The 27,050-nt window shown below is 41.7% G+C and overlaps 1 protein-coding gene across 3 annotated transcripts in view; it reads left to right on the forward strand.

The window, feature by feature from the left end:
• RSPRY1 (ring finger and SPRY domain containing 1) overlaps positions 1-26,701 on the forward strand; it is a 44,473-nt gene extending 17,772 nt beyond the window's left edge. For all 3 annotated transcript variants that reach the window (XM_007090207.3, XM_007090209.3, XM_042968734.1), the window contains exons 3-15: positions 843-895; positions 1,569-1,681; positions 2,979-3,105; positions 4,149-4,207; positions 6,109-6,175; positions 6,811-6,942; positions 8,332-8,447; positions 10,082-10,225; positions 14,858-14,969; positions 16,333-16,435; positions 16,773-16,925; positions 21,888-21,992; positions 25,151-26,701. In XM_007090207.3, the coding sequence (XP_007090269.1) occupies positions 843-895; positions 1,569-1,681; positions 2,979-3,105; positions 4,149-4,207; positions 6,109-6,175; positions 6,811-6,942; positions 8,332-8,447; positions 10,082-10,225; positions 14,858-14,969; positions 16,333-16,435; positions 16,773-16,925; positions 21,888-21,992; positions 25,151-25,247 (1,381 nt within the window). In that variant the 3' untranslated portion in view covers positions 25,248-26,701. The remainder of the gene's footprint in view (positions 1-842; positions 896-1,568; positions 1,682-2,978; positions 3,106-4,148; positions 4,208-6,108; positions 6,176-6,810; positions 6,943-8,331; positions 8,448-10,081; positions 10,226-14,857; positions 14,970-16,332; positions 16,436-16,772; positions 16,926-21,887; positions 21,993-25,150) is intronic.
• Positions 26,702-27,050: the final 349 nt, after the last annotated feature.

Here is a 27,050-nt window from a genome sequence, read left to right on the forward strand (position 1 = left end):
GAAATTAACTTAATAATTTCCATATCATAAGAGTATTCTGAGGATTAAATGATTGAAAACAATAGTTTTTACAGGTTTCTTCATAGTAAAGCAGAGAGCCACAATATGTAAATAAACCTGAATTAGATCTAAGTAATTAGATTTACCATGGTTTGATGGAAAATATTTCGTTCATTAGTGAAGTTCCCCTAAAGCACTTCCTTAAGATTCCTGGGATCACAGATTGAAAACCCACTAAATTACAGTTTATAATGCCATTTTAGAGCATCATCTACAATATTAAATATCTCCTTGATTAAGTTTGGTTTCTTTTTCTTCTACTGCCATTTTATGAAACTTAAGCAAATAGTGTTATCTCCCAGAAGAACACTTAAAAATGAAGACGTTTATGTAGGCGCTTGCTTCCATAAATCCTCAGTTGAGATTGTAATCTCCCTTCCTGGTGTTTCTTTGAGGTAAGTTGGAGGAAGATGACTTTGGCCTCCCTAGCTCATCTTGGTTGGCACTGGGCCTCTAGAGGAAAGCTGAAAGTAGTTCTGCAGTCTCCAGTTCTAGTCCCATGCTTTTGCTCCAGGCCATGTGGTGGTCCGTGCCTATGCTCTCCCGCCCCTTTTATTTGTGGGCCATCACAGATGATGGTCTTGGTCTTGAAAATGAACACATGTGGTGTATATTTGTCCTCACAGCGTGTATCTCCAGTTGTCTCTTCCATCTCTTTCTCCACAACCTTCCATGTTCATTTCCTCTTTCTCTTTCTATACCACCCTGTCAGTTTGCATTTTTATTTGGAATTGTCATTTCTTATTTCTTCAAGTTTGATGTGTTGACTATTTGTTTTTCAGTGATCAGGAACCTCCCTATTCAATGATTACATTGCACGAAATGGCAGAAACAGGTATTTTTCAAATTTTTAAAAAAATATTTTCTAATGAATTCATAATTATGGAAAATATGGCCACTTTTTTTTAAATAAAAGATTCCAAAAGTACTTAATACACATGACCAACGTGTGCAGAAGTTTTCCTATCCAAAGGTAAAAATTAATAATCACTATATATTGCATCCTGAATATGTAGCTGCACCTCTCAGTAACGGTTTTATTTCACCTAAATTATTAAAAGAGAACTTGGGGGAGCATTGACAGATCTTTGACCAAAACTCTTCCAGAATGGGAAGGGTAGTTTTTTGGCCCTTAATTTCCTAAGTATCATTCTGAAAGTAGAACCAACTGCTTCAGATATTTAATCTTCTCAGTACGCTCCTATGTTATAAACAAGATGCTGAAAACTATTTTAATTATAATTTGAGAACCCAGGACCATAGCTTCAATTCTCTCCAAATAAAGATGCCACCAAATCACCAGGCTCCTGCAAATTAAGAATCTTTGGTTCTACCGTGATGACTACAATTAATGACTGTCTATGCCAAATGTTAACTGCTTAAAAGCTACAAGATGAAAGCCAAAAGTGTTTCTATTTTAATATAAAGTCACCTTGTGTTATAAGTGATATATTTTCACATTTTAGAAATAGTGGCTCTACCATATAATCTTATTGATTTGCTCTTAGATGAAGGATGGTTGGATGTTGTCCAGTCTTTAATTAGAGTTATTCCATTGGAAGATCCACTGGGACCAGCTGTTATAACATTGTTACTAGATGAATGTCCATTGCCCACTAAAGTAAGTTAATACTTCTCTTTAATGAAACTGTCACCTATGCTTAAACACAGGATAAATGCCTACAAAGAACCTTTGATATAATGCATTTCCTCTTTATACATTTGTGGTCTGTTTCATTCAATATTGACTGAATATTGACTGAGGGGCATTATGTAAACTTTTTTATTTCTAATGAAGTGCTACATCCTCTTTCTATCACTAACTTACTATAAAGCTTTGGTTTAAAATTTTAAAATGTTAAAAATTAAAACATTTATATTTGAAACAGCAATCTTCTTGAAGTTGGAAGACGATGTTCAATTGCTGAGCTGATTTTCTTACCTGTCTCTAAACAAATTTCCTCATAACAAAAGGTTTTCTTTAATGTTTCCTATTAAGAGAAAAAGCTATTATACTAAAAGCCCTTGTGAGTCTAACATATTAAAGATTGGTATGACCTTGATTTTCCCTTAAATAGAACAAAAGTATCAAACTTTCATTGCCTTAGTCCATATCTTCTATGGAATGGGTTTTTTTTTTTTTTTTTTTTAATTTTGGGTGCTGGCATCTGTCATTTGGTTGAGCCTCAGACATTTGGGCACAACATGGAAAAACTTATGAACAGAAGAGAAAAGCCTTTGGCCCAATCACTGATGAAATGACCTTTACCTAGGCTTATGAGAGGTTTCTGTTATAATTTGCCTCAAAAACTCTGGTGAGCTTTGTTCTTGCTTGATTAAAAAAAAAAAAAAAAAAAATGTAAGTAACCTTTTACTTAAACATCACTAAGACCCTATTATTATCAACCATATTGGCATTTGGGTGGATTTAGTCTGTTTAATGATTCAGGAGTAAACAGCATATTTTTTTAATACAACTGGTACATTTTTTTTTTTTTAATGTTTATTTATTTTTGAGACAGAGAGAGACAGAGCATGAGCAGGGGAGGGGCAGAGAGAAAGGGAGGCACAGAAGCTGAAGCAGGCTCCAGGCTCTGAGCTGTCAGCACAGAGCCCAACACGGGGCTCGAACTCACGAACTGTGAAATCATGACCTGAGCTGAAGTCGGACGCTTAACCGACTGAGCCACCCAGGCGCCCCTACATTTTGAATGAAGTAGAATTTAGCAATTCATGTAAGAAAACTTCCAGGTTGATCAAATAACATTGGTATCATTGGGTGCATTGTATCATTTTGTATGTGCATTCTGAGTTAATTTCATAACTGGCTATAGCTTTTGTCTCAAATGATTCCCCTGGAGGAAAAAACCTAAGTGATGATATATTTACCAAATTCCCTTGTACATTTTTGTTTTTAGGATGCACTCCAGAAATTGACTGAAATTCTCAATTTAAATGGAGAAGTAGCTTGCCAGGACTCAGGTCATCCTGCTAAACACAGGAACACATCTGCAGTCCTAGGTTGCTTGGCTGAGAAACTAGCAGGTAACTCTGGAAACCTCTACCAAGAAAGATCTTCAGTTTTTTTTGACATGATGGAGAAGATTGCAGGTCTTTAATCAAACCTATATCAAAAAGGAGTGTCTCAAAAGAAATAAAATAAAAATTTAATTTAATTTAATTAATACTGAGGGACAAGAGCTAACTGGAAAAAAAGTACTCAAAGTCCAAAGAGATGAAAGCAATCTAATTTAGCTTTGAGGATTTTCAGAGACATTTATTTATTTTTAAATGTTTATTTTTGAGAGAGAGAGAAAGAGAGCACAAGTGGGGTAGGGGCAGAGAGAGGGGGACACAGAATCTGAAGCAGGCTCCAGGCTCCGAGCTGTCAGCACAGAGCCCGACATGGGGCTCAAACCCACGTACTGGGAGATCATGACCTGAGCCGAAGTCAGATGCTTAACTGACTGAGCCACCCAGGCGCCCCCAGAGAGACATTTAAAAGAAAAAGTTGTACTCATTTGCTTTAAAATTAAGAATAAAAGGTTAAATTCAGTATAATAAATAAAGATTATGGAGGTATATATTTATGCATATAATAGATAATATACATTTATGCACTTTATAGAGTTTAGCTAGATAATAGAGACCTACAAGGTAGGAGAAGAAGAAAAGGAACTGTCATTGGAGCAGTTCCTGAGAAGAGAAGCAGATATTTAACTTGTTTATGAACATTACCCACTTTAGGAAAGTTAGCATCAAAGTGCAGATGAAGAGCTCAGCTAGTTAGAATCCTGTATGGTGGAAGAAACAATGGATTCCAAATCCGGACCCGTGGGTACTGCCTCCGATTCTGCCATGTGCACCCCAAATGCACCAGAATGAGTGACTTCACTGTGGGCTCCATTGCTCAGCTGTGAAATAGAAACAGTACTATTCCCTGCCTCAGAGCAGGAGGCTTGAATCAGACACTGTGCGTGAGAGTACCTTGTCAAAGAGTTCTAAAAAACAATTTTACTGTTATTAGTTACTGATGAAAAAGAATATGGCCCATTTCATTGTATCTTGTGTTTGTTATGTTTGTCCAGGTCCTGCAAGTATAGGCTTACTTAGCCCAGGAATACTGGAATATTTGCTACAGTGTCTGGTAAGTGAGGCATCAAAGCCAGTTATTCTTAGTCATCTACAACTGTGCATTTTTCTAAAATTGCCAGCTTAACCACTGGCACAGAGAATGGAATCAGTTATAAATTTTATTTGCAGGTGTTTCCTGAGTGTTTATCTATTCCCTCCTATGTTCAAAAAAAAGAAAAAAAAAGATGAGGGCGGGATAGGAATTTATTGCAAGCAAAAGCAGCTGAGTTGGTCTGGTTTTAAATTTAGTCCTAAGATAGCTGCTATGATTGGCTTTTGTGTGTGTGTCCTTAGGGTCGGCCAAATGGTAGTAGGGAGCTCTGCAGCGGAAACAAAATTACATGGCATTCCAAGCCAGGAAACTGTCAGGTCAGATTGCCAGTGCATACAAATCTCCACTTCTTCCCTCCCCCTCTGGCAACTGCTCTTATAACTGTTGTCGTGGAGTACTTGATCTATTGTCTGTGAAGCTTGCGGTTTGCTGAGGTTGTACTGTCAGATCTCTTACACTGCTGGACTGCAGACTTGACTGGTCTGTATTTGTTAAAGTTATTTCTGCAGGCCTCCTGAGCATTGGCCTTCTTCAAAATCTCAAAGACCTTATTTTTCAATACTTATATGATATGTACCTAAGACACACCCCACTATGCTAAGCAAGCCCTGTGGGGATACAAAAGTAGTATAACCAGTCCTTTGCCCTTAAGAAGTTTCCTGGTTAACTGGGGGAACAGAACTACTCGGACAAGACAGTTGGCCTCCATTTTATGACAGGGCATGATCAAGGGCAAAATCCCCTCTCTCAGACTAAGTGCCATAAGAGTACTGAGAAGGTGATGGGGAGGTGGAAGATGGTGGTGGTAAGGGCCAGGAGAGCCATGGGAGACAGGCTTCCAGATGAAGGTGGCATCTCAGCTAGGTCACATCATAGGTTAGGATTTGTGCACACTGGAAGGAAAAATGGGTTTTGGCTAAGGGCCCATCACCAGCAGAAGCTCAGAGATAGAAATGACCATGCTCCTGGCATATTACAGAGAATTGTCTGTTCAGGAGACAATGTTTAGAGACAGGAGGACAGGCCTGAACATCCTGATGGGGAGGGCTCTGGGCCTGAAAAACCAGACTGAGGAATTGAGAGTGGATATGGCAGGAAGCAGGGTACCGAACAGGCTTTGCTGCAGGGCATGCTGGTGGTTGCATGAGAGTTGCAGAACCTTTGAGCCCCAGGGAAGTGAGTAGGAATCACCTGATGTTCTAGAGCTCCTTTGCAAGCTGCTAACGTAGCTGCGGTAAAGGATGGCTCTGAGAAGGTGTGATGTTAAGCAGGTAGGTTTTTCTTTAAATGATGAACGCATGTGATGTGAAGTTAAATGTAATTTAAAGAGCGCTGTCCCACCTACCATTAGCATTTGTGGATTTCCTTGCAGAGAACAGACTGAAAACTAAGCCATAAGGTATTCATTCCATCATTTATAATTTTGGAACCTGGTAGTAATGTGTGGTTCCTTTAAGGCTTCTGAATAAAAGTCATTCTTAGCTACAATTCTAGGTTTCTGTTTGGCTTGCTTAAATCACTGTAAGAATCCGCATGGTTTTCTTTCACAAAGCCCTAATATAAATGTTACTAAGTGGAATAACACAGTGCATTTAACAAAATACTTCTGAAATTTGCATATCTGTAAATGAACCCGGTGGCTTCAAGAAAATAATATACAATTTTATGAGACTCTGTCTTGGTTCCTTATTACTAGCAGTATTAGCAAACAGAGGATTAAGGACTCAAATGAGTAAAACTCTTCTGGTTGCTCCAAAAAAATCAAGCACATATTGGGTAAGAAGAAGAAATTGGTAACTCGCCACCTCTGCAGGGGAATGATGTTTTTGCTTTATGTTTCTCTGTCTTTTGTTGTCTTTCAGAAGCTACAGTCCCACCCCACAGTCATGCTCTTTGCACTTATTGCGCTGGAAAAGTTTGCACAGACAAGTAGGTATAGTGACTTCTTGCACTAATGATCTTCTGAATTGGCTGTTAAAAATCTTATTTTTATTACTTACTGGATGAGCTTATGCTTTGAGCCCCATCAAACAGGTACACGTTCCGTATTTGTCTGGGTAGACACTTCAAGGCCAGTGAGATATAACAGGGACAAAAGCCAAGAGTTTTTCACCTAAGAATCAAAGCTTAATGACCATGGTTACTGACTTTTTATAGCTAAAAAGTTAATGATGAGGGGTGCCTGGGTGAATCAGTCAGTTAAGTGTCCAACTTCTGCTCAGGTCATGATCTCACAATTCAGGAGATTGAGCCCTGCATCAGACTCTGCTCTGACAGCACTGAGCCTGCTTGGGATTCTCTCTCCCTCTCTCTCTGCCCCTCCCCCATTTGCACTTTCTCTCTCTTTCTCTCTCTGACGCAAAATAAATAAACCTAAAAAAGAAAAAAAACATTAGTGATGAGATTGCTACTTCCCAGAAAGTAGTCAAGGCTCCTGGGCTATGTCCTTATTCTAGTTTCCAAGTTTTCTAATTGCCTGTCCTCACTCCTTCCCACCCCTTACCTGCCCAGCAAATCATCCTACCCTTTCATGGTTAATTCAAGGTTTATGTCTTCCCAAACAGGTGAAAATAAATTGACTATCTCTGAATCCAGTATTAGTGACCGGCTTGTCACATTGGAGTCCTGGGCTGATGATCCTGATTATCTGAAACGTCAGGTCGGGTTCTGTGCCCAGTGGAGCTTAGACAATCTCTGTAAGTAGCAATTGTCCTTCCAAAAAGGAAAAAGCCTGTTTCCCCTTCCAAACCCATTTCTTACACAGGACCACTATTCTGTAGTGAATGTGACACTTACCTTATAAGGTCCTATACTGTAGCTTGGCTGTATTCTAGCAGAAAAACATTCTAGGGACGCTCTAGATAAGAATTATATGGAATGCTTCTAATTCCAGCACTCTTTCTGTTCACAGACTTTTACTGATACCCTACTTCCTGCTGCATCAGGGCCATTAATCAAATGGCAGTGTCTAGGGGTGCCCGGGTGACTCAGTCAGTTAAGCGTCTAACTCTTGATTTCAGCTCAGGTCATGATCTCATGGTTCATGAGTTTGAGCCCAGCATCGGACTTTGCTCTCATAGCATGGAGCCTGCTTGGGATTCTCTGTCTCCCTCTTCCTCTCCACTCCTCCCCCATGTGCATGCGCCTGCTCAGACTCTGTTTCTCTCTCTCTCTCTCTCTCTCTCTCTCTCTCCCCCCCCCCCCTTTCTCAAAAGTAAACATTAAAAAAAATAGCAGTGGGGCACCTGGGTGGCTCAGTCAGTTAAGCATCCAACTTCGGCTTAGGTCATGATCTTGCGGTTCATGAATTCAAGCCTCACGTTGGGCTCTGTGCTAACAGCTTGGAGCCTAGAACCTGCTTCAGATTCTGTGTCTCCCTCTCTCTCTGCCCCTCCCCTGTTCTCTCTGTCTCTGTCTCTCTCTCAAAAATAAATTTTAAAAAATAGCAGTGTCTAATCAACTCTTCTGACACAAACTATCTCCTCACTGTCCTATAAGCGGGCCCCAGTCATTCCTGCCTCTGGGCCTTTCCCTCACTTGGAGTTCTCTGTCTTTACTCTCCTCCTTATCCTAACTTGGCTCTTCAAAACTCAAGACGCGTCTTACCTATGTCAGGAGGGTTGCTCCCAGCTTTTCTTGTTCCCTTCCAACAGCTGCTAGAACTAAAACTACCCCTACTACTAATCCTCACTCCCCCTCCAGAGTTAGCACTGTGTAGAAGCACGGCTGGACGTGTGCACCCCCTGCTCCTGCCACAGCACTGTGGGGAGTTGCTTTGTGCACTGCCTGTGTGGTGCCAGTGAAAGAATCGTTCTTAGAAAGTATAGTTTGGCTTTGGTTGCATGCAAAATAACAAATCCAGAGAGCAGAAGCGTGAACCTCACAGTGCTGTCCTAGCCTGTCCTAACTTTTGCTTAATTGATCCTCATGTGGTCGTGCAGCAACAGAGCCAAGGTCTTTAAGTCTCCCTACCAATTCTGCCATTTCTGAGCACCTCCCCTTAACTAGAATGGCAGCCAGTGATGACACTAGCTTTTTCCCCACAACAGCCTGCCTTAGAAACATGACCACTTTTTCTTTTGCAGTTTTAAAAGACAGTAGGCAGCTGACCTATGAGAAAGTGGACTTGAATAGCATTAGGGCCATGCTGAATAGCAACGATGTCAGCGAGTACCTGAAGATCTCGCCTCATGGCTTGGAGGTAAAGCTTTCATGGATGGAACATTCAGGGGGAAGAAATCTTGGTCTCATTTTCACACCCTGGTTCTCAACAAAAAAGCAATTTTTTGCAGAATAGATGGAAGTTCATTTCATACTCCAAGAGTGTTTAGAGGTAGAACTGGCAGACAGAAGGTGTTTGGGATATTACTTAGTCTTTTATATCCCACACGTGCTATACTCATAGCAAGTAAGCACTATAATATTTTTTGACAATTTGATTTTTTTTTTTTTTTGTAGCTTCAAGTTTTCTTTAAATTCCAGTTAACATACAGTGTTAATATTAGTTTCGGGTATATAATTTAGTGATGCATCACTTACATACAACGCCCAATGCTCATCACAACCAGTGCCCTCCTTAATGTCCATCACCCATTTAACCCATCCCTCCACCCACCTCCCCTCCAGCAATTGTTTGTTCTCTATAGAAAATTTGATGGGGGCGCCTGGGTGGCTCAGTCGGTTGAGTGTCCGACTTCAGCTCAGGTCATGATCTCACACTCTGTGAGTTTAAGCCCCGCATCGGGCTCTGTGCTGACAGCTCAGAGACTGGAGCCTGCTTCAGATTCTGTGTCTCCCCCTCTCTCTGCCCCTCCCCTGCTCATGCTCTGTCTCTCTCTGTCTCAAAAATAAAAATAAAAACATTAAAAAAAAATTTTTTTTTTTTTAAATTTTTTTAATGTTTTATTTATTCTTGAGAGAGAGACAGAGCATGAGCAGGGGAGGGGCAGAGAGAGAGGGAGGCACAGAATCGGAAGCAGGCTCCAGGCTCTGAGCTGTCAGCACAGAGCCTGACATGGGGCTCGAACTCACGAACTGTGAGATCATGACCTGAGCCGAAGTCGGACGCTCAACCGACTGAGCCACCCAGGCGCCCCAAAAATTTTTTTTTAAAAAGAAAGAAAATTTGATGTAAATATGTCTGTTTTCAATCTCTGCCATTTTATTCAGCTAAAGGTACAAAGACTAGTGTTTCCTAAAGAAGCCCTTCCTTTTTAAATCCCTGCATAACCAGTTGTATTCTGTCTAATGTTCCCCCTCTTCCCTGTGTGTTGGAAATGTTGCCGATTTTGTGGTGCACGTTGGTGAACGCTGCTTCTGTACAAGAAGGCACCATAAGGCACTAGACATGTCAAGATTAAAGAACTGTTTGAAGAGTGGCTGCAGACAGCTCTTTGATCTTGCATATTGCCAAATGCCTCCGTAGTTTTCTGCTTTAGATTATCTTGGGGTATCCCGTCTTATACCCTTCAATGTCCTTCTCTGTCTCCATCCTAACAAGTGCAGGTTAAGGCCATGTTAATGCATCTGTAAAAGATTCCACTGTGAAGGTAAATACCTGAAAGTACTTCAAAAAGAAGCAGGAGCCCTCGTTAATTCTTCCTGTGGCCATCTTTGAGGCCTTTCAACCCTGTTAGGACTCCTTGGGGATAAAACCATAAAACAGAGTGTGCTTCATTCTGTTTTGCACTTTTTGTACCTGGGGATGCACAGAGAAGGAAATGACCATCCACCAGAAGCTTCCATAAGGAAAAAGACTCCACCTCTGAGCAGTCACTTGTCTTTGGTGGTCTCCAGGCATTGATGGTAGACTATGACCCGCTTTGGTTTTGCCAGGCTCGCTGTGATGCTTCCTCTTTTGAAAGCGTGCGTTGCACCTTCTGCGTGGATGCTGGGGTGTGGTACTACGAAGTCACTGTGGTCACTTCTGGCGTCATGCAGATCGGCTGGGCCACGCGAGACAGCAAATTTCTCAATCACGTGAGTACCCTAGAGAACTGTGTGAACAGGGCCAACCTCAGGCTTTTGGTGAGCGGGTGGAGGACACGGCTTTTTCAGGTAGGCTTGCAGCGTCATCGTGCCTCGGGGTGCACCACGTGCTGCCAGATCCCTCACACAGGGGGTGCCGAATGGATTCAGAAAAAGCGAAACACAAGTGAAACCGCCCGTCAGCTTTTTTCCCCCCTCGAGTTTCAAGTTCACATTCGTTTTTACCTACAGGTTGGCTGTGTCCTTTGTCTCTGTAGGGTGTCTCCTCCCCCAGCCACATTGCTGGCTTGGTTTTCGTATTGGGACCCAGCATGACTTTTACCTTGCATTTAAGCTTTAAGAAACTTGTAGGAATTCTCTTCCTTTCATAAAATACTAAATATTGGCTTGACTTCTTTAACTTGACTTTTATCTTGTGATTGGTAGGCACATTTGTTTTCAATATTTAGTATTTATCTTTTGTTGTAGAAAGCTGGCAGGTAAGAGGGAAGATAAATTCCACTAGAAGAAGCAGGATTCAGCTACCGCTGCTCGAGTGTGAGGGCAGGGCTTCCTCTCTTTCCTATAGATATTAATTTCTTGCCAATTTATGCCCTTCTGATGCCCAGCCTGATCGACTTTCTTGTGTTTTTCCAATTTTAAGCTGTTTGGAATCAATCCAGTTTTGATCTGGAATCTTTTGTGTGGATGTATGATTTTTACCCTTTGAACTGGGAAAACACTTTGGATTATTTTGCTAATTTAAACAGTAGTCTCCCATCTGTAAGGTGCTAGGTTGGGTGTTAGAAGTGAACCAACAAAACCAAACTCTGCTTGCCTGCTATAGGTATAGTTTCGGAAGGACCGTTTCAGCAAGGCTGTGTAGCATCTTAGAATTGTGCATGGCCTTTTACTAAACTCCTTGCTGGAGAGACAACTGGAGGAAGAGAGTCAGTGGAGAGGTCAGATTCTTGTCCAGGATAGAAAACTAGACCCCAGTCTGCTGTTGCTTTTGTCGGGACCTTTCTCTGATGAAGGGCCTCCTCACTGACAGCACCTTAATTAACACCTGGATGTGTGAGGCTTTATTGTGGCACCATGTGGTCAGAAGTACACGGGTCTGGAGAACAGTGCTGGTTAGTCTCTTACTTCCCACCTTGGGCACTGATTTAAAGCAGGTAGCATCAATGATCCTGACAATCTGACCCAAAGGAGGTCCCGAAGACAATTTTTTAGACCTTAGGGGGCAAAAAGGTTTGTTTCCAGAGCGTTGTCATTTTGGAGCCCTTCCTCTGACTCCCACAGCAGCTTGTACTGCCACCACGTCCATTTCACATATGACAAATGGAGACTGGGAGGACCTAAAGAATATTGGACTAGAATTCAGGCTCCTTCCTGTTCTATAAGAGTCATCTTCTTTGCATTTGAAAACGGAAAGAATCTCAGAGAATTAGCTAGGTTCCTCATTTGGGTGTAAAAAAAGTTGTTCCAGAACTAGAAGAAAGATGGAAATCTCTAGGGAGGAAGCTCTAGGACAACATTTGTTTCTCGTCATTTGGCGGCAGCACCACCACCGTACCCCCCCGCCCCCGCCGCCCATGAGTCTATGTGTAGTATATCTAATTCTTGATATTGTAAATTTTTTTTAATATTAAAATTTTTTATTATTTACCAGTGAGGCTGCCACTAATTTCTGCCATATCATTGCAGAAACTTTGGCTCCTCAAATTAAGATCCTTAAAATGCTGTTTTCCTATCCTCTAAATTGCTTGACAGACTTTTAATTTCTTCCTTTAAAAATCAAAACCAGGGGTGCCGGGGTGGCTCAGTCTGTTAAGCATCCACCTCTTTGGTTTCAGCTCAGGTTATGATCTTATGGTTCATGAATTCGAGTCCTGCGTCGAGTTCTGTGCTGACAGTGCAGAACCTGCTTGGGATTCTCTGTGTCTCCCCATCTCTTTGCCCCTCCCCAGTGTGTGTGCTCTCTCTCCTCTCAAAATAAATAAATTTAAAAAAATTTTTTTTAATCAAAAAACATTTTTTTCCTGATCTAAGTACTTGTTGATTCTCTATTAGAAGTCAATGAAATCTGATACCTCTTTTCCCAAACGTAGGATTTTAATCATGTTGCCATACTTACAACTTTGCTTCAAATGGACGTTCTGGTAATTCTGATTTTTTTTTTTTTTTTTTTTTTTTTTTTTTTTTGCCTGTACAGACGGGGTGTGGTTTTATGCAATAAGTCATCCCTAGGATACACACAGTCTCTAATGACTTGAAGTCAATCCACAGTGCCTCTTCTTTTAACTCTTACTGCTTGGGCTTCAGTTTTGAAAGGATGATAAAAGTGTTGGGCTCTCATTCACATGAGAAGCTTAAGGACGGTTCTTGTTCAGGTCACCTACAGAATAGTTGGTCTTGTGTATTTTTATGGAGATTTGGGTGAAACAAGTTTTTAAGGGTGCATTTTGAGTTATCTGAAATAACTTTTGCCTTTTCATGAACATCTACCATACTTTCGCGTACTATCTCTAATCTTTTTGAGAGTTTGGGAAGGTATTATTCTCTCATTTAAAGATGAGAGTGAGGTTCAGACAAATAAATTTAGAAACTTACCCGAAGTCACCTGGCCTCCAAGTGCTAGAGAAGAATCGAGACCCTGGTCAAGATAACCCATGCTCCTTCCCCTGGAGTAGCCTCGTCCCTTGGAGAAAATGAGTCTGCTTTCTGAAACAGAAAAGGGGAATAACTCGGAAGCCTATTGGGAACTCCCAGGCTGTTGAGGAGTTTGGGAACTAGACAGGCACCAAGGCAACATCAGAGAGCCAAGAGACAGGAAGTACAACAGCCAGTGTTTTAGGCGCTAAGATGCCAACATTTCTGCCACAAACCAGTCCTAACCATTCCTCCGTGTGGGTCACTCCTACCACGCTAGGTGTCTGCTGGACGGATCCAGCTGGCCAAGCCTAGGTTAAATCCTACCCCTCCAACTCCTGAGCGGGAGGCAGGACATTGTATCTTCATTAAATTCCCTAAAACAGGAAGGGGTTGGGATGCTGGACAGCAGAAAAAAAAAGGGGAAAGAATTCAAAATATTTCCTGAATGGCAAGCTATGGATTAAACTTTTTGTTTTCAGTAATGTTTCCGTTACTAAAATATACATGACCATAAACAAGCATATCAAAATTATTACTCCAAGTACTAAGCTAGCTACCCTGTTCTCCCATTTATCTGTCTCAGCTGGAAACCACAATCCTGCTGGGAATGTTTTCAGGTTGACAGAGGGTGTAGGGCATCTAGCTCACTCTCAGAGATGTCAACTCAAAGGGATTTTTCCAAGTGTATCTCTGCTTGGTAGAAGTACCTACTTCTTAGCCTGTAGACGTTGAGCTCTGGTTGAAATTATTACAGTTCTACCTTTGTCCCACAGTGCCACTCTCCAGTGAAATTCATCCTGGCATGGAAGACATTGCATGGTAAAAGTCTGATCTTAACCAACTCTTCTGGCTAGAAATCTTCTAGGAATGTCTTCACGTTGTTCCACAGAGGACTTGGTAGTACATTAGAAAGTGAATTGCTTGCCTTTTGCCTATGACCAACACGCGTAAAATAAAAAACAATTTTTCCTTGTTCAGGCTTGGAAAGGAGGGATAGCGAGGTATTCTTTCTAGTCAACTGATGAATTTCTTCTCTGCCTAAAGACAGGTAGATGAAAGTTCATTTAACTCTTGAATAATCTGAATAGTGCATTCAGAACAGCTGGTTCAGAAGCCTCACTTTGGAGAACACTCATGAGAATTCAGTATATTGTAGTCCGAAGTAGTCAAGGAATATGTTCGAGCCTTTTCTCTGATCTCCTCACTGCATTGCTTATTCCAGAGAACAAGCAGAACATCACCAAGGACCTGAAATCTTACTTGGATTTGGCCCACTAAGAATCTTTCACCATGAACCTTTAAAGATAGCAGTTGTCTGATCTGCATGCTTCTTCTGTTTGTTCTATTTTTTCATAAGCACTTAAAATAATTTAAGATCCCATCCACCCTTTTAACAATAAAATAATTGTGAAATAATTAAAAGGCAATAAGAAATAAAAGAAGCTGCCGAGGACTTGTATGATGCTCGAGTTGAGCCCACCTCCGAATAGCTATTAGCTGACTGCCCACTATAACCTTTTTCTTGTGTCCAGTTTTGAAATCTCCGTGTATGTGGTTGTTTTGAAGTCTACTACATGCAAGAAAGTTGTTTTCCCAGCCACAGTGAAGTAGAAAGCACACCATTCTTAGGATCAGAAGAGTCCAAGGTCCAAACGTGGCTTTCTTAGTAATGATTTGTCTTTGGGTGATGTGGTTGACCTCTCTGAGCCTTTATCTCCTCTTAAAGTGGAGCAGGATGCCATCAGCCTTATGGTGGCTCATGAGAATTAAAAGAACTAACAAATTTGTTGGTGAGGTCATTATCCAGTCATGGAGAGCCAGGCTTCCGGGTCAGCATTTTGGTATCTTCTAAGAACCATAGGCTCCCTTCATCTGGAAAGCTTAGAATTCCAGCCACCAGGTCTATGGTTACAAAAGACACACCGTCTTTTCTCAGAACGCAGCAGGCAGAGCCTTGCTAATCTTCTGGGCCCTATCTCCCTCCAGGAAGGCTATGGCATTGGGGACGATGAATACTCCTGTGCCTACGACGGCTGCCGGCAGCTGATTTGGTACAATGCCAGGAGTAAGCCTCATCTACACCCGTGCTGGAAAGAAGGTACCCGTTCCTCTCTGTCATGAATTTATCGACTGGGTCCAGACATCTGGTTATGATGAAGGCATCTATTATGTTGGGCCTTAAAATGTTTTAATGGAAGAAGATGTAACATGAAAAGGGATATGAGCCTTTGTATTCCCCCTCATAGATGTAAACAGCGTTCTGATAAGTTCACCTCTGGTAGAGCCCTTCCTTTTGCAAAAGCATTTCAGACTATAGAATTCTTAATTGAGTGGGGAAAATGATAAGATTAATATGAATTCTAGTTTTCTCTCTGGGTATATGCTTTTTTTTTTTTTTCTTTGTTGAGATTTTATTTTTAAGTAATCTCTATACACAACTGGGGCTTGAACTCACAACCCCAACATCAGGAGTCACTCGCTCCACCAACTGAGCCAGCCAGCCGCCCCTCTAGATACATGCTTTGAATCAAAGCATTCAGGGAGATATTGAGGACACTGATATTGTAATGCCAGTAAAATGAGGATATTTTTAGAGGCCAGGTGGCTATGGAATAGGCACTATTCAGTGGCCACATTCTGGGCCCCACTAGAGCAGCTTTTAAGGATGAGTTGAGGGCACCTGGGTGGCTCAGTCGGTTAAGTGTCTGACTTTTGATTTCGGCTCAGGTCATGATCTCACGGTTCGTGAGGTCGAGCCCCGTGCTGGGATCCATGCTAACAGCATGGAGCCTACTTGGGATTCTGTCTCTCTGTCTCTCCCTCTTGGTCTCTGCCCCTCCCCTGCTCATGCTCTCTCTCAAAATAAATAAATAAATACTTAAGAAAAAAAAAAAGAGGCACTGTCAGCAAAGACTGTCTCATTTTTGTTTTCTAATAATTTTAAAAAAGATTACTGAAGTAATATGTTTAGCATAAAAATTTGGGAAATAGGGGAAAGGAGTAAAATGAAAATCCCTTATAATTCCTCCATCCAGAGATTTTTTTTTTTTTAAACACTTAAAACTTGGTGTATGTGTTTTTTGTTATTGTCTCACTCCTATGCCTTGAACAGATTTCCAGGTTATTAAATAACATGATTTTTTTGTGTGTGAAATTTATTCATTTTGAGAGAGAGAGAGAGAGAGAGAGAGAGAGAGTGAGTATGTGTGCCAGGGGGCAGACAGAGAGGGAGAGAATCCGTGCTCTTTTTTGCCACCCAAGTGCCCCAGCAGCATTTTCTTCTTAATCGTAGTCTAAAATATTAGACCAGTTGCAGAAGAAGCAAGACTGGTGAATGTGTTGATACATAGCTACAGATGCAGACTTGACTTGATACAATGACTAAAACCCTTGAGACACTGAGCAGAATCCTGGTAGTAGTATACACCCTAACCCTTAGCATGTTTCACTTTCTCCTGTAGGAGACACAGTAGGATTTCTGTTAGACTTGAATGAAAAGCAAATGATCTTCTTTTTAAATGGCAACCAGCTGCCTCCTGAGAAGCAAGTCTTTTCATCTACTGTGTAAGTAGCTTTCCTCAGTCAAAAATTTGAGTAGATGCATGGAATTCACTTTTCTCCAGAAAAAGACTTTGTCCATTTATGTAGTCAGTTGTGATGAGAAATCATTTTATTTAGAGTAATTAAGGACCCATTTGATCATATCTATAACCATCCTGAAGCTTAATATAAGAAGATGAGGTTAGGACATTGTCAGGGTCACAGTCCTGTCTAGGTTAGTAAACAGAATCCATTACCCTTCCTTTCTACTAGGGGATAATGTCTAAAAACCACTTCCATGTATGAGCTTTACTTTGTTTTCATGAATTCTGTTGACCTCTGTACTCCTTTTCACTTGTAGATCTGGATTTTTTGCTGCAGCTAGTTTCATGTCATATCAACAATGTGAGTTCAATTTTGGAGCGAAACCATTCAAATATCCACCATCTATGAAATTTAGCACTTTTAATGACTACGCCTTCCTCACAGCTGAAGAGAAAATCATTTTGCCAAGGTAAGGAATCTGCTTAGACTAACTGTAGACTTTCACGTGCATCTCATAAGAAGCTGAAACAGTTCCTGAAAGACTTTTTACAAATAATTTTGAAGACCTGAATAAAATGGATGACCTCCTAGGAAATATAAATTACTCAAACAAATCCCGGAAGAGATATAAACTAACCAGTTATTATTACAAAATTAATTGAAATGAAGTAAGAGATATGTCCCCCAAAACACACCAGACCTGGGTTATTTCACAGGAGATTTCCACCACATTTTTTTTTTTAATGTATTTATTTTTGGAGATGGAGACAGAGTACGAGTGGGGGAGGGGCAGAGAGAAAAGGAGACACAGAATCCAAAGCAGGCTCCAGGTTCTGAGCTGTCGGCACAGAACCCGGCACAGGGCTCAAACTCATGAACTTCGAGATCGTGACCTGAGCAGAGGCGGACACTTAACTGACTGAGCCACTCAGGCACCCTTCACCACATTTTTAAATAAAAGATAACTATTTAAGTATCACTATTTAAAATGTTTCAGAACCAGAAGGAAAGAGCACTTCCAAATAATTTTTATGAGCTAAATAATATCGGTATAAAAACCAGGCAATATAACACATGCACAAACACACAAACTGCAAACTAACTTTACCTGAATGTCAATGAAAAATCTTAAACATTAGGAAATCAAGTACATTTTTTAGCAGATATGCTTTTAACTTTGGAGTTTGTTGAAACATACTTCTCTCTCTCTCTCTTTTTTTTTTAAAACATTTCTTTATTTTTGAGAGACAGAGAGCATGAAGCAGGGGACGGGCAGAAAGAGAGGGAGACACAGAATCTGAAGCAGGCTCCAGGCTCTGAGCTGTCAGCACAGAGCCTGATGCAGGGCTCGAACCCATGAGGCATGAGATTATGACCTGAGCCAAAGTTGGACGCTCAACCGACTGAGCCAACCAGGCGCTCCAGAAACATACTGTTGCACTACCAGCACTGTTCTACAGCCATTAGGACAGTGAATGCCATCTTGCATAAAATTCCACAGCCTTTCTTTGCCGAAAAGTGTGATAGACATTAGTTATCTCCTTGGAAGAGTATCTGCTTTTCTTTCTTATGAGATGAACGTGGTCTGTTCCTTAAGCTGAGAAAGACTCAAGCTGCTTCCTGGTAATGATCTGAACTTGAAGCTTGTTTCACAATATGAACCAAAGCTTATCATTTTTTAAATTTTTTTTTTTTTCAACGTTTTTTATTTATTTTTGGGACAGAGAGAGACAGAGCATGAACGGGGGAGGTGCAGAGAGAGAGGGAGACACAGAATCGGAAACAGGCTCCAGGCTCCGAGCCATCAGCCCAGAGCCTGACGCGGGGCTCGAACTCACGGACCGCGAGATCGTGACCTGGCTGAAGTCGGATGCTTAACCGACTGCGCCACCCAGGCGCCCCAAAGCTTATCATTTTTTAACAGCAGTTTTCTAGATCCCTGTGGGGAAAGGGATTCTTGCCACATGTATTATATCAATGACAGAGATCACACTGGCCATGGTGCGGTCAGTGTTGGGCTGTCATGCCCCGGAAGGTATATGTAACATACTGTTATAATCCTAGCTCCTGTTTTGGCTCAAAAAGCAGGTCTATAAACAGCCCTTCTGGGCCATGCTTCACCTTGGACGTAGTGTCTCAAGCCTGAAGAGCGGCTCAACAATTTGCAAACAAACCAGAAAAGGTCACAGAGTGACCCAGCAGCATTGCCTGCTATGGCAGAACCTCCGTAATATCACAAGAACAGAAGGGCCCCTTACATACCAGCTCAGGGACCTGAGGTTCATTCCTAGAACTTCCCTTCAACTTGTGTTGGTGCCTGACAGAGATTATGAACTTTAAATTCCTCTTGAATTTGGTGAAAGTCTGAAGTAATACCTCTCTTGTCTGTTCATACCTCATTCCTTTTTAATTTAGCCTGTCTCACTGGAGGCGGCCCATCACTAAGCCTGCCTTGTGACGTATACCCTGAAAAGTGAGGGCAGGCTCCAGGAGTTCCCCTGGAGGCTGGCCTTAGTTAAAACAGCAACAGCATTTAGAGGACCACCCCCTGCAGAATTAAGCTTTGTGAAAGTCAGATGGCAATAGGTGCCAGCTGTTCAAAAGTCTCCTTTTACGGGCAGCTTCCAAGTACTCAGTACCCTGTCAGGTCAGCACCCAGATGCAGCCTGCCTTGAGTAAGAGCAGAGTTCCAGGTTAGGGCATCTTACGTTGCACTGTCTCTGACAGTGACACCAACACGGGAGTTGCTGGAGGCTCATTGAGTGGCGTCCTCCACGGCACAGAAACCTGCCACTGTCTTTCCCCTCTTTAACATCTCAGTTGCACCTCATTGTGGCATTAGGTGTGAATGTGCCTGAGACCATTTCCTATGCTGTTAATATTTTCAGCCTGTGTTCCAAAAGCTTATATTCGGCTTGTGTTTGTTTATTCACTGGAATATATTCCTTTCTGGCTTCATGGTAGGAGATCATGGCCCTGTTGCTTTCTGGGATTTTGTAAATTGCTCTATATACTCTCTGTATATACTCTCTGTCTCTAATTCTCATTCATTTATTCACTCTTTTTTTTTTCTCCTTCTTAACCTTTTTATTATTTGGAAACTTCAAATACACACAAAAGAAAAACAGACTATATGGTGAACCTAGTCACAGACAGGGTTAGAGGGGAACTACTGTCTTCCTTTGTCTGAGCTCCGTTGTCATTCCAGGTTCCCTGGCCATAATCCTAGAGGTTCTTTGACACCTTACTTTCCACCATTCCTACATCCTACTCAGAAAATACTGTGGGCTGTGCCTTCGGAATATATCCCACATGCAACTACAGCTTGTCACCCTCACTCCTGCTACCATCGTCCAAGCTGCCTTTTTTTTTTTTCCCTTTAGCTAGTCTCCCTGTTCCTACCTAGACCCCCTTCAGTCTATTCAACACAGCCTCCAGAATGATTTTGTTACAACTTAAATCAGATCATGCCCTTCTCTGCTCACAAGACTCTAGTAGCTTCTCGTTTCACTTAAGATAAAAGCTTAAATCCTTACAGTGACCTCCCAGGTTCTACATGATTTGTCCCCTTCCTTCCTTTATTACTTCTCTGACTTTACCTCCTACTTACCCTCTCCCACTTGTTCATGCTCCTTATTCAGCCACCCTGGCCTCCTTGCTGCTCCTGAAACATACCAGATCTATTATAGCCTCAGGGCCTTTGCACTTGCTGTTCTTGCTGCTAGAATGGGCCAGTGTGTGTTTTCCAACACCACCAAGCAATTAACTCAATTCTGACACTGCCTGACTGGAGACAGTCAGTGTCAGGTCCCACAAGTTAAGGTCTCATTCCTACAAGGCTGCCCTCTACCCCGACTTTAAATGCCAGTCGCAAGTTCAGGTTTCTATATTTGCTTCTGGCTGACTGGCTGTAAATTGAAGGTTCCCATGATCCCCCTCATCAGGTTTGATTAACCTGCTAGAGTGGCTCACAGAACTTAGGAAAGTAGTTTCTTTCCTAGACTGACTACCAGTTTATTATAAAAGGATTTAATCCAGGGACAGGTGGAAGCAGTGCAGAGGACAGGCATGTGGGAAGCAGCCTCCATGACCTGTGAGTGTACCATCTCCCCAAACCTCCACATGTTCACCAACCTTGAAGATTTTCAAACGGTCCCCTTAGGGGTTTCTCTGGTGGCTTCATTACAGAGGCATAGTTGATGAGAACATTGGTCATTAGTGAGTACATTCAATCTCCAGCCCCTCTGCCCCACTGGGAGGTGAGGGGAGGAATGAAAGTTCCAGCTCACTGATTACAATGCTGGTTCCCCTGGCAGCCAGCCCCAAACTTAGGTTACCTGGGGGCTTGTCAAAGCTGCCTAATTAACATAACAAAAGACATCTATTGCTCTCATCTCTTAGAGAATTCCCAGGGTTTTAGGACCTCTGTGCCAGGAACCCAGACGAAGACCAAATATGTATTTATTATAAATCATAATATCACAAATGGTGTCTCTCCAGATATCCACAAGACTCAATCCCTCGCTCCCTTCATATCTTAAATGTCACCTTAGTGAGATCTTCCTTGGCTGTCATATTTAAAATTGTACCTCCCTGCTTCTATACACACTGCCTTTACTCTTCTCCCTGCTTTATTTTTCTTCATACTGCTCATCAGCGCTTAAAATTGTATATATTTTACTTTTTTACCTGGTTTCTTTCTGTCTCCCTTCACTGGAGTGTAAGCTCTCTGAAGGCAGGCATATATGTTTTTAGTCCTCTCTTCACTGCTGAGTCTCCAGGCTCAGGCCAGTGTCTGTCACTTGGTAAGGCCTGAAGTGAAGAGAATGAATGTTTCATGTTTCTCTTGCCCCCTGGCTGTCAGGGCTGCACTTTTAGCAAAGCAGTTCTGCCTGTCCACTTTTCCATTTCAAACTGAGTGGAAGTGTCATGCAAGGATTCTAACCTGAGGTGTGTGGACTTCCAGAAGAGTCTGTGCTGGCCTATCATAAGCACCTGAGACTGTATAGAAACTTGTGTGTGTGCATTTTTCGTGGGAAAGACTCCGCTGCTTTTCTTCAGACTCTCAGAGCTCTGTGACTCAAAGGTGAAAATTTGCTGGTAAAACAAAGAGTACTAGTCTGAGAACCAAAAGGTTGGCATTTGATTCCTGAATCTGTTTCCCATGTGTTGACCTTATGCAGATCACTTCCATGAACTGTTTCTTTGCCTATAAAATGGGATTGATCACATCTGTGTCATTCTCTACTGTAGAAAATCACTGTCAGGTTGAAATGAGATGCGTGTGTGCAAACCTTCCTGAACAAAGCTTAAGGAGTGCGTAGCATACTTCACACGGACAGAGCATTTTCACAGCATTTCATATGCATCACTGCTCATAGGCCCATTGATTTGTTGACCAAATAAGTTGTAAACTACACTTTCTACTCAGGCACCGGCGTCTTGCTCTGTTGAAGCAAGTCAGCATCCGGGAAAACTGCTGCTCCCTGTGTTGTGACGAAGTAGCAGACACACAGTTGAAGCCATGTGGACACAGGTAAGAGGGTTTGCTCATTTCTTCTTTTTTGTATTACATTAGGCAATCATCCTATTCTTGTTTTTATGGTTATCAGAGAGGAAGAAATTTTCCTCTGTCCAGGGTTCTTCTAACTGGACTAAGAATTAAATATATATGATACAGATTAACAGGAGAGAATCAAATGTAGTTACGTGCACATGGGGAATCCACACAGACATGAAATTCCAAAGACAGGCAAAATGAGGTATGCATGTCGTCCTCAGTTAAGGAAGGGGGTAGGGGTCTGGGGGTAAAAAGGGAAGGAAAGCCCTTAGCAGGAAGCAGAGGGGATGTTCGGAAAACAAAGGTTGCCCCGTTGTGCAGATATGTTTCTTAGGTAAAGAGGAATCTCTTATTAATAACTCTCTTCCTGGTAACAGGTCCTCTATTTAAATTCTTTTTAGGCAGTTGCAGGGAGGTCAAAGTTTCTTCCTGAGTCTTTTGGACCTTGATTGTTTTCAGCTCAGAATAATCCGTGTGTCTTTGCAGCCCGTCTTGGGCTGTCTACCCTTGTACCCCACACGATGTTACCAGTTCCATAGCTGTTCTTTAAGGTTTATTATATACCAAGTGGGCTGAGAAATTCGAGTTTGCCAGACAGTTCATGGCTGTCTTCCAGAAAGTACCTGAAATAGAAGAAGCTGTTTGATGGAAGGCCTCTGTTTTTATCTTGTTTACTCAGTACTATATTTTAATACAGTTTTACAAAATGTAAAAGGCCTAATACTACTTATGATCCTCTTGGGAAATCCCTTTTAGCTCTATTTTTAGGGCCTCCTCATTTACTAGCTACTTAACCCTCTAACCATTGAGAAGGCAGCACCTCCCTCCCATGTAGCCAAGTTGAACTAGAAGGCAGCCTGGATCCTGTAGAACAGTGTCTAAACATCAGCAAGAGCCGCAAGTATGATGTCCCCAAGAAGGCCTCCCAACCGAGTTTGGAAGCAGAAAGAGATGGGGCACCTGGGTGGCTCAGTCGGTTAGGCCCTGCATCGGGCTCCACGCTGGGCACAGAGTCTACTTAAATAAATTTCAGAAAGGAAACAGAAAGGAGCTGGGCGGCGGGCTGGCCCTGACCTGGCCCAGGCATGTGTGCTGACTGTGGGTGAGCAGTGCCCGGGCCAGTCTTCCAGGCCAGCTCCCTGTAACTCAGCACATCCTCTCTCCTGCCCTGCTCTTATTTTTGACAGAGCTTTAGCCACCAGAGCTCCTGAGGGTCCAGAGTCTGAGTGATGGACCCCAATTGTCACCTCCAGGTGTGGCTTAGTCTAGGCCCTTCACTCTACCTTGCCAGCTTTTGCAGTGGGTTGTTATCTAATTGGCTGACAAGGGAGGTGCATGCTGTGTATCTCATGTCACTGCTCACTGTACCAGTTTCTCTTCGAAAAGAAAGGCACGGTGACTCCAGCGGTAGCTGTTTCCTTGGTATCGACTCTGCAGCCTAGAATTCTCAGTTTGAGCACCTTTGAAGGTTTTAGTTATTAGGGCCTCACAGGCAGATGCAAAGTTTAAAGGATGGATATCTCGATACCCCTTTTGATCTTTGTTTGTGGGAGGATGTTAAAATCCCAAAGAGCAGTATCTGGTCTTAACTCGTCTTCGCGCTCTCTGGGCTTCTCAGTGGGTTTGCTCACAATGAGCACTTGTAAATGAGGGCTGAAATCTAAAAACTTAGAACCAGGTATCTTAGCCTCCGTAATAGATATATACAAAACAGGATTGGAAGAGGAAATGTAAAGAGTTATAAGAAAAGTTAGCTCAACTTTCAGCAGCAACAACAATTTTAAAGGGTTAAGAAAGGAAATCCGGATAAACTGAATGTCGTGAGCTGACCCTGGGAAGAAATGGACAACCTAGGCATTTCTATTACCGTAGAAGAAAATTGAAATGATTATCAAAGGTATATTTGCCCTCCATTCCCTCTGCCCCAAGCACTAAGCCCAGATGGTTTCACTGATAATTCTTTCAAACCTTGAGGGACTGGATAGATTCTATTTAAACCTCTCCAGGCCAGGAGCACCCAGCTGGCTCACTCAGTGGAGCATGCAACTCTTGATCTCGGGATTGTGAGTTCGTGCCCCACTTTGGGTATAGAGATTACTTAAACAAGTACATAAAAAAAATAAACAAGGGCTGTCTAAGAATACGTACCAAGAAATATGTGGTGCCTATGAGAAGAAACCTTTTAAACTACTAAAGAATGCAAGATAAGATTTGAATAAATGGGTCTGTTCTTGGATAGGAAGTCCTGTTGGTGTTTTAAAGGTGACACTTTTCTCTAAACCGTAAGTTTAATCTGGATTAACTTTTTTTTTTCTTCTGAAAATAGAAATGCTAGTTTAAAAGCTTGCTTGTGTGCTGGGACACCTGGGTGGCTCAGTCGGTTAAGCATCCGACTTGATTTCAGCTCAGGTCACGATCTCACGATTCGTGCATTGGAGCCCCGTGTCAGACTCCACACTGTCAGCGTGGAGCCTGCTTGGGATTCTCTCTCTCCCTCTCTGCCCCTTCCCTGCTTGCCAGCTCACTCTCTTAAAATAAATTAAAAACTTTAATTAAAAGAAATAAGTAAAAACTTCCATGCTATAAATAAGACAAGAAAATTCTGAAAGAGAAGAGTTACAGAGGGGACCAAACTACCTACCACATCTTAAGATATATTAAAATAAATGCTAATAGTTCGCTCCCCATATATAAAAAGAATGGCAGAACTGTGGAGAACAGAATAGAAACCCAGAAATAGAACTAACCGCAAGTGAAAATTTCACATATAAAAGCCTCGTGTCAAGTCTGCAGTGCAAGATGGACTGTTTGATATTTTGGGATAAGTGGCTGTCTGGGAAACAAAGCGTGTCGTGTTTCGACCTACCATACACGTCTGTAAGTTTTTTTCGTGTACATACAGACTTGGTGGGAGAATATACTTGAACTTTTTACTTACTCCTCACAAGAGGATGAGGGAGGATCAGAAATGAGAGAGAGACTTGTTTGTTCATATATTTGCTTCGTTTTTTAACCATGTGTAATGATTACCCTTTCAATTAGCCAGCTTGTTAATATTTTAGACTGAGTTGGCACATTGTCAGTTTGACCTCCTGAAGCATTAACCTAACTGGCACTTGTATCTTTCTCTTTAGTGACCTGTGCATGGATTGTGCCTTGCAACTGGAGACCTGCCCGTTGTGTCGCAAAGAAATAGTGTCTAGAGTCAGACAGATTTCTCATATTTCATGACACATGTGAAGAGGCATCATGGACTTATTTCTACTCAATTCCAGCCAATGTTGAAGAGAAAAAACAAAGAAAAAAAAAAACATCTCTAATCAGTTGTGCGCACATTGAAACTTATAGCCATGGCCAGATTTTATGCTAAAAATGGTAGTTTGTCAAAGACAAAATTCTCTTAGAATCTAACCCAACTTGCCAGCCCTGAGAAATTCCTTTTAAGGCCAAGGAAAGCTGAGTGCTAACAGCTAGGCCTGTGGTACTTCCATGGAACACGCTAGGAGACAGTGCCCTCCCAAGTGCTGAAACCACACCGGAATTCTCCCATGTTGGGTTCATGTGAATGTCTAACAGGATGTTTTCTCTCCTATTCTAAAGTTTTTATTTGGGGCAGAAGTCATTGTGGAGAAGTAAATGACAGCGGTTCTGGGTTAAGCATAACTTCCAACCGGTCAGAGAGGCCCCGGTGTTTTAAGCGTGGATATTGCCCTGCAAAACTTGAATCTATAAACCAGAACCACACAGGTCAATACTACAAGCAACATGGAGGGCCCGAAAGAAGGTGCACAGACTGTGGAGAAAACCCAATTTTTGATATTTCCGTGATTCCAAAGAACATTGTAGTTTTTTTTTAACTGCAGAAAACTGGTGTATTTTCACATTCATGGTGTTTCTATCCAGTTTCAGTATCCGCATTTTGTGAGGAAAAAATGTTTTAACAATGCGGGAGGAATTCTTAAATTAATTGCAATGTTAGACTGGAGAAAATTTGGTATTTAGGGTATTTTTAAGGTACCATCAAATCAGGTTTTTTGTTTTTTGTTAAAATTTTTTTTTAATCAGTATTGTTTCTGGAAGTAATATACTTTGAAACTCTTGAACTAACAGTCTCAAAAACTCTTAGAGGACAGTCTGAGAGCACGTATTCCTGTTGTTTTAAATAAATACCTGTTTTTGAATAGTATATTCAATCATGGATTGCTGACTATGTCTTCATCAAAAGTGTTAATCCCTCTCAGGGTCTCTGGTGAAGACCTTCAAGAGTTTGGTTTTTTCTCCCAGAAAATTGGAAGGTAGAATTGTAAATTCATAGAACTTATTTTATAATGGTGTACCTCAGCAGCTGCCTTTCAATTTATGCCAAGTCCTTACTGAGTTTATACTTGAATAGTAAATACGTCTTCTGAGTTTTACAGTGTCTTAAACTCAATGCACATCTTTCTTTCCTCCTTTCCTACCCTTTCTTGTTTGTAATTCATTAAACTGTCCTATTATAGAGATGATTTCCTTCCTGGCCGTACTTGTTGGGGTGCTGGATTTTTTCCATGTCTTTAGTCTTCCATAAATTCAAATATATATATAAATACATATATATATATATATATATGTTCTCTTCTTTAGCTTGTGGTGAATACAGTAATTTGCATTGAAGAAATAAAACATTTGTTGCCTTTTTTGAGTAAGATTTCACAACTTTCATTGGTGCCTGCTGCCAAGGTCCCAAGACCTCATCCTCTCCGATTTCAGGGCTACTTTCCAGGGCAGGAGAGAATCAAGTATTAGATTTTAAGAAGCAAAGGTAATCACTTACTCATCCCACAGATCTTTATTGAGCACATAATATGTTCTGGGTACTGTGCCTAAGTGGTATACAAAACAGATCTATTCATGGAGCTGCTGGTAGTGGGGAGAAGACAATATATTTGTTTGTTAATGCCTTACAAGATTAGGGTGCTATGAGAGAATGAGGGGGATTTAATTTAGATGGGTGGGAGGGGCAGAAGAAACCTCCTTGAGGAAGTAATATTAGTA

The sequence above is a fragment of the Panthera tigris genome, chromosome E2 (assembly GCF_018350195.1).
Source record: "Panthera tigris isolate Pti1 chromosome E2, P.tigris_Pti1_mat1.1, whole genome shotgun sequence".
Taxonomy (NCBI): Eukaryota; Metazoa; Chordata; class Mammalia; order Carnivora; family Felidae; genus Panthera; species Panthera tigris.